This window comes from Chrysoperla carnea, chromosome 2 (genome assembly GCF_905475395.1).
Source record: "Chrysoperla carnea chromosome 2, inChrCarn1.1, whole genome shotgun sequence".
NCBI classification, from domain to species: domain Eukaryota; kingdom Metazoa; phylum Arthropoda; class Insecta; order Neuroptera; family Chrysopidae; genus Chrysoperla; species Chrysoperla carnea.
The window spans coordinates 71,585,928-71,597,200 of NC_058338.1; the positions used below are offsets into that span (position 1 = coordinate 71,585,928).

Below are 11,273 nucleotides of genomic sequence, written 5' to 3' on the forward strand. Positions count from 1 at the left end.
GTGACTTCGAGAAACAAAATTTTAATACAGAATGTAAAAAATAATTTTTCTCCGATTTCGTGCTATTCTAAACCAAAAAGATATAGCACGAAATCAGGTATTTTATTTGACCGTTAGATAAGTAGGTTTTCTCTCGCCTGAAATTTATTCGAGAAAACGATCTTCGTGTGGGATCTAAAAAAAAATTCTACTAGCTTAAAAAAATAACTTTTATGGTAATTGGAAACATAAATATTTTCTCAATTTTCTAAGATTAAGCTTTAAAAACGTTGGAAAAACTTGATACGAAATTCGATGAAACTATGAGTAGTATATAGGGTATTCAAGGTAATTTTGATCTAAAAAATTAAAAAATAATGTTTCTATTGGTTTAAGTTTTTTAATTTCATTCTTTGCATAAACAAGCAACAGTTCTAACAGTATAACTAGGATGAATCTCATATTACACAGAATTTTGTGAGGTTTGTTAAATTACTATTGTTCTTATGTATTCTAATGTGGAAACCTAGAATATTTCAAATTATATTTGATATTAATTGTATCCACAATTTTCAACAATTATAAAATGTAAAATCCAATTAGAATAAAATTTTTAGAATTTACTAGAGTGACACCCACCCGCTTCGCTGAGTTTATATGTAAATATTGATAAAGATTGCTCTCGCTTATCCCCTTTCTATAACACTCGAAATAATGGTAAGGATTGTTTTTACACAGGTAAAATATATGTATAGTTTTCTATTTTCTTAAATATATAATAGTCGTAATTATTCCTTGAGTATGGATATCACAAAGATGCCCGTGAAATATTTTAAATTGACTATTTTTACAGAAATCTGTAATTTATGGTAATGTCAAATGACTACTTTTACAGAAATCTGTAATTTATGGTGGTAATTTATGTCAAATTAAATTAATTGTTAAATTTTTTTTAATCAATATATCTTTATATGTTATATCCATGTGTTATTCTAGTATGACCTATATTGCTGTACAGTTTCATTCAAATTCATTCGCTAGTTTTATCGTGAAAGCGTAACAAACAAACAAACATGCTTACTTTCGCATTTATAATATACAGAGATAGAGATTAACCTATGATGAATTTAATAACATTTCACATTTTGTTCAATTTGTTATGAAGAGTATTTTCAACTGTATAGTTTCATCATTGACTTTTCTAATCTTTCTAATTTTCTAAATATTTGAAGAATATGCTCCGAAAATTTTCTGTACTTCTATAACACATTTAGTATTTTACGGGTATTTTATATATTTACGGGAATGTAGTGTAACATCATTTTTAAATAAATAAAATGTCCTAATTTAAAATGTTGATTACAGCTGGGTATCTATCCCCGGAGCCCTTGAGTTAAAATTATCCATTTAACTTATAGTATTGAGAACAATCTCCTTAAAAATTTATAAAACGATTAAATAGACATTGACTTGTCCTACGGAATTGTGTATAATTATAAAAACTCAATTATTATTCAAAATTAATGACATACAAAAACTTAAAAATATTTATTGTTTCAAGAGATTAAAAAAAATTTATGAATGGTAAGCATTTAAGTGTAATTTTTTTTCCTCATTACATTCACCATTAAATTTTGGTATAAAGATATATTGCTTCTATATTCAAATGTTGTGAGTAGATAGAGTATATCGTTAAACCTCAAGTAAGTTACCAAAAGTTTACTTATAAGGTTTTACTTCAGTATATGTAGCTAGATAAGAGACAGAGTGAGTAGTAATAGTAAAAAAAACAAAAACTAATTTTATTTATGAAAATTATGACTTTTTGTGCATTAAATCATTAAAAATATTCGTGATTAATTTATTAATTTATAAAAATTTAAAATTTATTAACATGATTTTTGCGATAAAAAAATTTTGTGTCCCTAAGTGAAGATGTTTGGCTGAAACATATGTTTTTTTCGTTATTTTTTATGTATCTATGCAATTTATGACTATTAAAGCAACTTAGATTTTGGCTCGAAGCAGCACTACTACAGTTTTTAAGGTCTGTACTACGATATTCTGCCCCGTCTAAAAATTGTAATTTAGATATTGCATATCAAACTTATTAGTACTGCAGAACATCTAATCGTCCAACACTAATATGACATACATATACTTGGTTGAATATAGCCTATATATTAAAGAAAAAAAAAACAAGTGAAGACAAACAATTGACTGAGTTAATTGTTGAAATACCATACCATCACATTACACTTACATACATGTCACACATACATGACTGATATTCCCATATAATACATACTTTACAATTGACGCCTAATTTGCGGCCTTTTTTTACAAGGAATATTTTTTACATTCAAACTTTTGTTCTATCTCTAACGGTTTACAAGATGGGTCCTACGGACCCAAAACACAATTGACCTATATTGCTCATTTACGAATTCGACCTCACTTTTTACGCCCTGAGTACGCTGTAAAAATTTCAGCTTGATATCTTTTTTCGTTTTTGAGTTATCATGTTGACAGACGGACTAATTAGGTGAACAATGGAAAATGGACTAATTAGGTGATTTTATGAACACCTATACCAGAATTTTGTTCGTAGCATCAATATTTTTACGCGTTACAAACTTGGGACTAAACTTAGTATACCTTGCATATTACATATATACATGGTATAAAAAGGTTTTGTTTTTACTTCATTATAAGTAGTATAAAATAAAGGTCTGTTTGTTTTTTAGTTAATTTAATAAAAATGGTGGAAGCGCAAATAAAAGTACATAATAAAAATTGGTATACATTTATAATTATGATGAAATCTAAATGACGTTCTCATGGGTAATATGCTATGATGTATACAAAAAAATGTTTTGAACAAAAGTTGTTTTTTTATAAGGAACATTTATATTTAAACATTTGCTCCATCTCTCACGGTTTAAAAGATGGGTCCTACGGACCCAAGACCCAATTGAACTATGTTGCTCATTTACGAACTTGACCTCACTTATTACGTTCTAAGCACGCTATAAAAATTTCAGCTTGATATCTCTTTTTGTTTTTGAGTAATCGTGATGACAGACGGGCAGACGACAGACGACAGACAGACAGACAGACAGACGGAAATGGACTAATGAAGTGATTTTATAAACACCTATACCAAAATTTTGTTTGTAGCATCAATATTTTTAAGCGTTACAAACTTGGCACTAAACTTAGTATACCTTGGTATATTTTATAAACATGGTATAAAAAGTCTTGCCAACTCAGTGGTTTTACTATTAAAGGAAGTAGTTTTACCCTTTCTTTTAGCAATATAATTTAATATTTTAACAACGCTTATGCCAATTATTGAAAATTTTGTGATAAAAATCGAAAAATATTCTGGTAATATTCCTGTTACAGTGGTTAAAGATTTTCATTCGTTTCTTCAGTGGACTTGAGAGTTGAAAGCTGGCAACACTGTATATAAAATAATAACTCAAATTTAACCGATATCCTAGTATTTGGCAACGTAACAGCAAAATTTCCAGCTTTTAACCTTGATAAGTTGTTTTTCAAGATATGGTCAAAATAAAATATTTTCATACTTACTACAAATACTTTATTAAGTTATAAAAAACATGTGAATATTTTTTGTAAACATAAACACAAATAAGAACAACCGCTATAAACCCTAAATAAACTATCACAACAAGAGGATATAAGAAAACAAAGTGAATCTACTTCCTTGTAAAAAATATGAAACAAATAAAATAAGTTCTATCAATAACTTGTATCAAACAAATTGAAATAAATTGTTGCGTTATGGTGAAGGACATCAAAAACTTTGTACATTCGTATAAGTTTTAAGTTTTTTTTTTGTCTTTTCATTTGGTCCACTAGACTATATTGATTTTGTTTTTGGTTGATCCAGGCACGTGTTAATTTGAATTCCACAGCATACTCTCTTCCGATTTAAATAGAGTCTGACCTTTAACGAACATGTTCACAATTTCTTCCTTTTATTTCAAAAATATCATGGACATTTGGCTTACTTTAACTTTAATAAACGTCCAATCCGCGGTAATTTTCTAACAGAACTCTCCCGTTGTTTTGGTTGAGCGATTATACAGAAAATTTATAAATAACTTAGGGTAATCATGAATATGAAACACATTATCGGTTTATAATCATCTCTAAGGAATGATAAATTTTTCGAATTGAAAGTAGTTCAAATTATGCTTTCAGCTATCTGTATATGGACGAAATTACATTGATCTGAAGTAAAATTTCAGCGTGAAAGAAGGACAAACAAACAAATATACAAACTGACATTGCAAGATATTTAAAGCTTTGCTCTATCTCTGACAGAATCATTCGAGATAGAGCAAAATTTCAAATAGCAAAAATGTTTCTCATAAAAATACCCCTATAATAGACCAGTAAATTTATGTACCAAAAATACGTCGAAACGTGAAGGGACCAAAAAAAATGATTAATAAAATATTTACATATGAAAGTTTTTTGCAATAAATATACTCGCTTAAAAAATTTGTGGCATTAAAACAATCGTGCTCCGTGAATCATGACGTCATCTGTTATGACAATTCATACTATACCAAAAAGTTTATACAACTAGAGAACGCCAGGAACCAAACTTGCGATATGATGAATGAGAGAGGAGACTGCCAGTGAGTTCGCCTGTGTCCTTGTCTAATCTATGTCATTGGCTACATATTGTTTACATTATCGCTATAAACTAAATAGATAAAAACGATTTATAAAATATTATTTAATAAATTAAAAGTTATTCAAAAGTAGGAACGTAAAAAGAAACTTTATTTACATAATAAACAAAATATAAATAGCTTAATTTTTAATAAAATTAACTAAAAGTTTTATTGAGGTTAATTATTATTTAAATTTAAGTGCACTTTCATCTACCAATATTTCAATTACACTATTTCAATTTGAACTTTAACATTAAATTTTTAATTAATTAAACGATTAAAAAACGGTTTCGCCTAGATGACATTTTCTGGACTTTAACTAACTTTTAAGACAAAAAAACCAGGAGAAAAATTTTTTTCGAAGGGTCTATACAACTTGTTTGAAACTTTTTTCCAAAATTCAACATGGTATGAACTTTTAATGTTTGTAGCTCTGGAGCATAGGCGTCCCTACGTAGGGGCACGGGGGGCACGTGCCCCCCCAATAATTTTAATATGTCTCAAAATATAACACCACAAAAAACCAATAATTTTAATGTGTTAAAATATAACACCACAAAAACAAAAAATTAACTAATAATTTTTATGTCTTAAAATATAACACCACAAAAACCAATAATTTTAATATGTCTTATAATTTAACACCACAAAAACGAAAAATTAACTAATAATTTTTATGTCTTAAAATTAAAATATAACACCACAAATACAAATTTCATACACATTCAAATGAATCATTATCTACAAATAAGATGGATATTATTCGACTTGTTTCGACAACTATTATTTGACTAGTTACAACAAATAAATGCATCAATGCGTAAAAGTAGGAATGTGTTATTATTACATTAGTCTTTTACGATTGCAACTATTATGAATGAGTATAAGAGCTAGCAAAAATATTTGTTTATGAAATTTTTCAAATTACGACTAAGGACTGTTTAATAAAGGCCATAGTTTTTAAAGTGTATGTTTGTATTAGAACATTGAAAGTTTCTGGATTATTTTTTGTTCAGTTTTAATTAAAGATTTGTTTATATCATTTTTGAAATGACGAATTAGGATTGTTTAATTTAAATCGCAGTTTTTAAAGTTCGTATTAGAGTATTGAAAGTTTCGAGATTATCTTTTCCTCACTTTATTAATTATTTTTAATTCAAAAGTAATTTATATGTGTGTGTGTGTGCATTTTGGATATTTTAAATAGGACTTGAATTAACAGTTTTTTTCCACCATAAATAAATTAAAATGTCGAAACAGTTTTCTTTGTTCAAATATTTTAAAAAAACGGAAAACTCTGGAAATATGAATGAGTGTACTCCATCGACTAGTTCTGAGTCGACTAAGAGTCCACCTGAGTCGAAATTGTTGGATTCATCCGAAGAGGAGTTAAATAAAAAGTATAATGAATTTTCAACATTTGCATTAAATGACCCTGGACATGATATCAACGCTATCGATATCACGGTAGGTCCATACCAACCAGTGGTTGACTTCCCAACAATAAAAATAGGAGGAAAATCACGCATTTTTAAGGCTAAATGGTACAAAGAGTTTCCATGGCTTGAATATAGCAAAAAACTAGACGCAGCTTTTTGTTTTCCATGCAGATTTTTTTTTCAAAATAAATCAGGAAAAGGAGAAGATAATCTTACATTGATTGGGGTCAAAAGTTGGAAAAAAGCTTTGGAAAAATTTCGCAAACACGAAAACACTGAAGTGCATCAAAAGGCTAAACAGTTTTGGCACGAATACAGGCATACAGGTGAGACAGTTTGCGACAAAATTTCCTCTGTCCATACTATACAAGTTGACCAGAATAGAAAATATTTAAAATTTATATTTGAGTCGATTCTATTTCTGGGAAAACAGGGCTTGTCTTTAAGAGGCCATGATGAAAAAGAAAACTCTTTTAACAGAGGTAATTTGTTAGAACTATTGACATTAAGGGCAAAAGACAAAAAAGAAACATACGAAGGTTTGCTTAAGTCAAAACTTAATTACACCAGTGCTCGAACACAAAATGAAATTATTGGGATCATTAAAACCAAAATTATTCAAGACATTGTTGAAGAAATCAACACATCCTCGTCATTTTCCTTAATTTGTGACGAAACAACCGACATAGCCACTAAGGAGCAACTATCTATTTGTGTACGATACCCCTTTCAAACCAATAATAAAGACTTTAAAATAAAAGAGCGATTTTTAGGATTTGTGGATGTAAAGGATACACTTGCTACAACATTGTTTTCAACCATCAAAGAATACCTTGAAAATACAGGTATTGATTTGAAGAAAATGCGAGGCCAAGCTTACGATGGTGCCTCAAATATGAGTGGCAAATTTAATGGCGTCTCAGCCAAGTTTAAATCAATTGAACCGAGAGCAATATATACTCATTGTCATGCTCACTTAATAGATTTGGCTATTGTCAGATTTTGCGAAAGCGTAAAAGGTCTCAGGAATGTTTTGAACATTACTAATAGCCTGTATAATATTATAATGTGTTCGTCAAAAAGGTATGCAATTTTTGAAACTGTTAGGAATGAACGTGGTAATGATTCCGTTCATTCTAAACTATTTTCGCTGTCCAAAACGAGATGGACTATTCGCCACCGGGCATTAAAAGTGATTTTAGATAATTTTATAGAGATTTTGAAAACGCTAGACAAAATTTCAGACGATAATGCCAACGTCAAAGTGGCAGCAGATGCTGATGGCGTGCTGAAACAAATTTGCAATTTTGAATTTATATTTTGTCTAAAGTTTTTGTATCATATTTTAAGTATGACAGATATATTATCAAAAGAATTGCAAAGAGAAGACTTAAATATAACCACTCTCTTTCCAAAAGTAAAATCATTGGTGAATTGTTTTACTGATGAAAGAAATGAAATAGAATTTAATAAATTATGGAACGAGACCAAGCAAATGTGTGAGGGAATAAGCGTAGAGGGATTTAATATTAGCTCCCCAAAGGTGCAAAGAAGAAGAAAAGTTCCTAGAAAATTAGATGACAACCCTAATACCGCATTTTATGAAACGTCAAGTAAAGATTTGAAAGTGAATATTTTCTATGCTGGGCTGGACGTTTGCATAACCAACCTCAACCATCGATTTTCAGAAAACGATTACACGAAAATTAAAGACATTATAGATGTATTATTAGAGCTAGAAAAACCTATTGATGAAACAAAAATCATCACATTAGATGCATTTTATGAATTAAATGGCAAATTACCAAATGAGTACAAAATGTATAGAGCCTTTGCAATTACCAACTTTATCAACTCTCAAGATAACATTGAAAAACCGTCCCTTAGCAAGTATGCAAGTCTATTTTTAAAATATGATCTAAGTAAAAGTCTTCCATGCATACTACATTTTTTTGAGATTAGTCTTTCCTGGCCAATTACCACTGCAACGGCTGAAAGGTCGTTTTCCTCACTCAGGCGTCTAAAAACCTATCTTAGGAGTAAAATGGGCGAGGATCGGCTAGTAGGATTAGCTTTGATGGCCATTGAGAGAGAAAAGACAGCTGAGCTGATGTCGGATGTAGGACTCGATATGTTGGTCGAAAAATTTGCTAGTATGCATGGTAGAAAAGTTAGTTTGTATTAAGATGGGCAGATTTTTTATCACAATTTAAATAAAGTCGTATCTTTATTCTAAGTATTAATATTACAATTTTAAAGAAAGATTGATTTTTTAAAGAAAAGACTGTTTTTTATTAATAATTTTTGTTGAGTTTTTAACATTTTAAGAAAAGGTTGATGTTTTTTGTATTTTTATTAATTATTATAATTTTTAAGAGTGTCAAATTTTTTTTTTCAATACTTTTTTGTTTGATACCTATAAATAAATACTTAAAATTTATAACGTGTTTATTTAACTACAACTTTTTCTTCAATTAACAATTTTTTTTTTATACTATTGGTGCCCCCCCCCCCAATAATTTCGTCCTCGGGACGCCTATGCTCTGGAGGGAGCGTTTTGGGATACATGTTGCTCATACCCAAAATGATTGTTTCGGTATCCCATTTCACTCCTTAGATTATTGGCCAATTATTTGGATACATTCGGTATAAAACACATCACCGTGAGTTAGATATACTCCAAGTATTATAAATTAAATGGTTTTGTATAATTTCCTGCATGATGATTGCTTATAGATTTGATCGTCATGTTACGCTACGCTAGCTAGACCATGTATGTATGCTACAGTACGCTGACTGTGTCATATAATTCAATTGTTTATTGGAACATTATTATTGTGGTGTTAAAGTGTATCGTTCTCTATCTTTTACAAACTCATTATTATTATTATTATTATTATTATTTATTGTATTTGATATAGAGTGGGGTATATGTAGATACCATATGGAAAAAGTTCCTCGACAAAATTCCTTTGTTTCAAGTAAATTTACAAAAAAAAAAAAACTTGTATTAAAAGTTTGGGATTTATGTGTGTCTGTATGTATGGTGATGATAGAGCTACGTCTGGTTGCACCAAACGTTGACAAACATGCCCGTTTTTCCTATCGTATGCCATATGAAAAATTTTTCAGAAAGTCAACCTTCGTATGACAAGCTCTATTAATAGTAAGCTCTATTCTTCATCTTTTTTTCTATTTTCGCTGTAAGTGCCATTGCTACTAACTACTCTTTTCGTAATACATTTCGGTGATACTAAAGCTGTAACAAACTGAAATACTTCAATACTGTTTCTATATATGAAAGCAGTTTGATTGGGAATGATTTTCAGGAAGATTTAAAAAATATACGAGAAGCGTGCATGTGTTCGGAACCTTACAGTATACTTCTACATGACGGCTTGTCAATTTTCATACTTTAAGAACGTATTATCTTGGGAATTTTAAGTCGAAAGTTCTTCGTATACTTTTGTCCAAAACCAAATAGCTAAGAAGTTGTAGGTATGTACTATTAAATTTAACCACTAAAGAAAAGGCCTTGTTGATTAAAGTAGTTTAATGTATCTGATTCGTTTCGTATGGATGCAACTTTTTCGTATGAATGCTATATTTTGAATTTCCAATTTCTGTGAAAATAAGGGAAATTAATTTTCATTTTGTGGGACGGGAACAAAATTTGGTATATGTATCCTACTCTTTTATTTCTTCTTTTACTAGATCCTACTCCTCTATTTAAGATATGTTGTCACTTGTCACGGACTTCATTTTGAAAAAACTTCTCTATTCTGAACTTCAAAAATACAAAAAGGTTTTAAAAGCAAATTTAAAGAACGAAAAAATCTTTACAAATATGCTTATATGCTAAGTTTAAGCAAAATTATAAATGGCCAAAAGAATTTTAAAGTAGTTAATTATAATGGCGAAGTTAAGTTATAATGGATACTTTGACACTTTGAAAAATAATTATTGAGAATAAATGTTGAATCAATCAGATTTCTTTAAACGAAAGGGTATAATAGGGCGTAAAGCCATCTTTTGTGTTCCGCTAGTTTGCTTTATATATATATATATATATATATATATATATATATATATATATATATATATATATATATATATATATATATATATAAACCAATACAAGATGTCCATCGCACGATCAAAACTTGGCAGGTTTGGCTCTTGGAGTCCATGATTGGTCGATTAAACTAATTTATAAATAAATCACCTTTATTATATGTACATAGGAATCCAATTGTGTTGCTATATTTCCCGTATGAATACAATAATAATTGTTTATTTGTATATTTATAAACTTGTTGTAAATTATTAGCTGTTTGAAGCGGCTGTTGTAAATGACAGACAATTTAAATTGATATCATTTATAGAAATCGTGATATTATTACACACCGTTTCAACAACGCCAATGTAATGTTTATACTATTTACAACTAAAATTAAACTGAGGGGAAATCTGGTGTTATTAAAAACTTTTAGAACTACATATTCACTTTTTCCTTTATTCTCTCTACCGAATCTGATGATGGAACTCAACCAAATGTAGGGTAGACTTCGATACCTATTTCATATATGAAGGCAGGTTGGTACTTTTTATATCTTGGATTTTTAATTTAATTTTCTTCCAATTAATTATTTATCATCTATTTAAATCATTTTTTTAACACAAAGAAAAAAAAAGGTAATAATTCTTAAAAAATAAAAAAAAAAATCATTTTCAAATTTTACATAGCATATTTTAATGAGACAGTTTGAAATCTGTTAGCTTTAATAACCATTTTTATAAGAAAAAAAATCAATCTTTAGTCTCAACAATATAATTTAAAGAATTTATGAGAACAATAGGTACAATTCTTAGTAATAATATATAATAAATATTTATTATAATTGAAATCAATCACTCATAATTGTTTCATTCACATCGAATAATTGCGGAACAGAGAGTACAAACGTGACTCAACCAATTTTATTGTTTTTATAGCCTCACTAACTGACCCGGCAAACGTTGTTTTGCCATGTATATTATTTCTAGGAAACATTTTTTTAGTTAATAAAAATAACTATCTTCTATAAGTGTAGATACTATCTGCTATAAAAATCTACTATTAAGAATACAAAATCGCGAT

At 28.9% G+C, this 11,273-nt stretch overlaps 1 protein-coding gene across 1 annotated transcript; it reads left to right on the forward strand.

Moving 5' to 3' along the window:
* The first annotated feature begins 5,999 nt into the window (after window positions 1–5,999).
* Window positions 6,000–10,562, forward strand: LOC123292905 (zinc finger MYM-type protein 1-like). The gene is made up of 3 exons (XM_044873619.1): window positions 6,000–6,161; window positions 6,567–7,127; window positions 10,464–10,562. Exons 1-3 carry the CDS (start codon window positions 6,000–6,002, stop codon window positions 10,560–10,562), a joined length of 822 nt encoding a protein of 273 aa, XP_044729554.1.
* The last annotated feature ends 711 nt before the right edge of the window (window positions 10,563–11,273 follow it).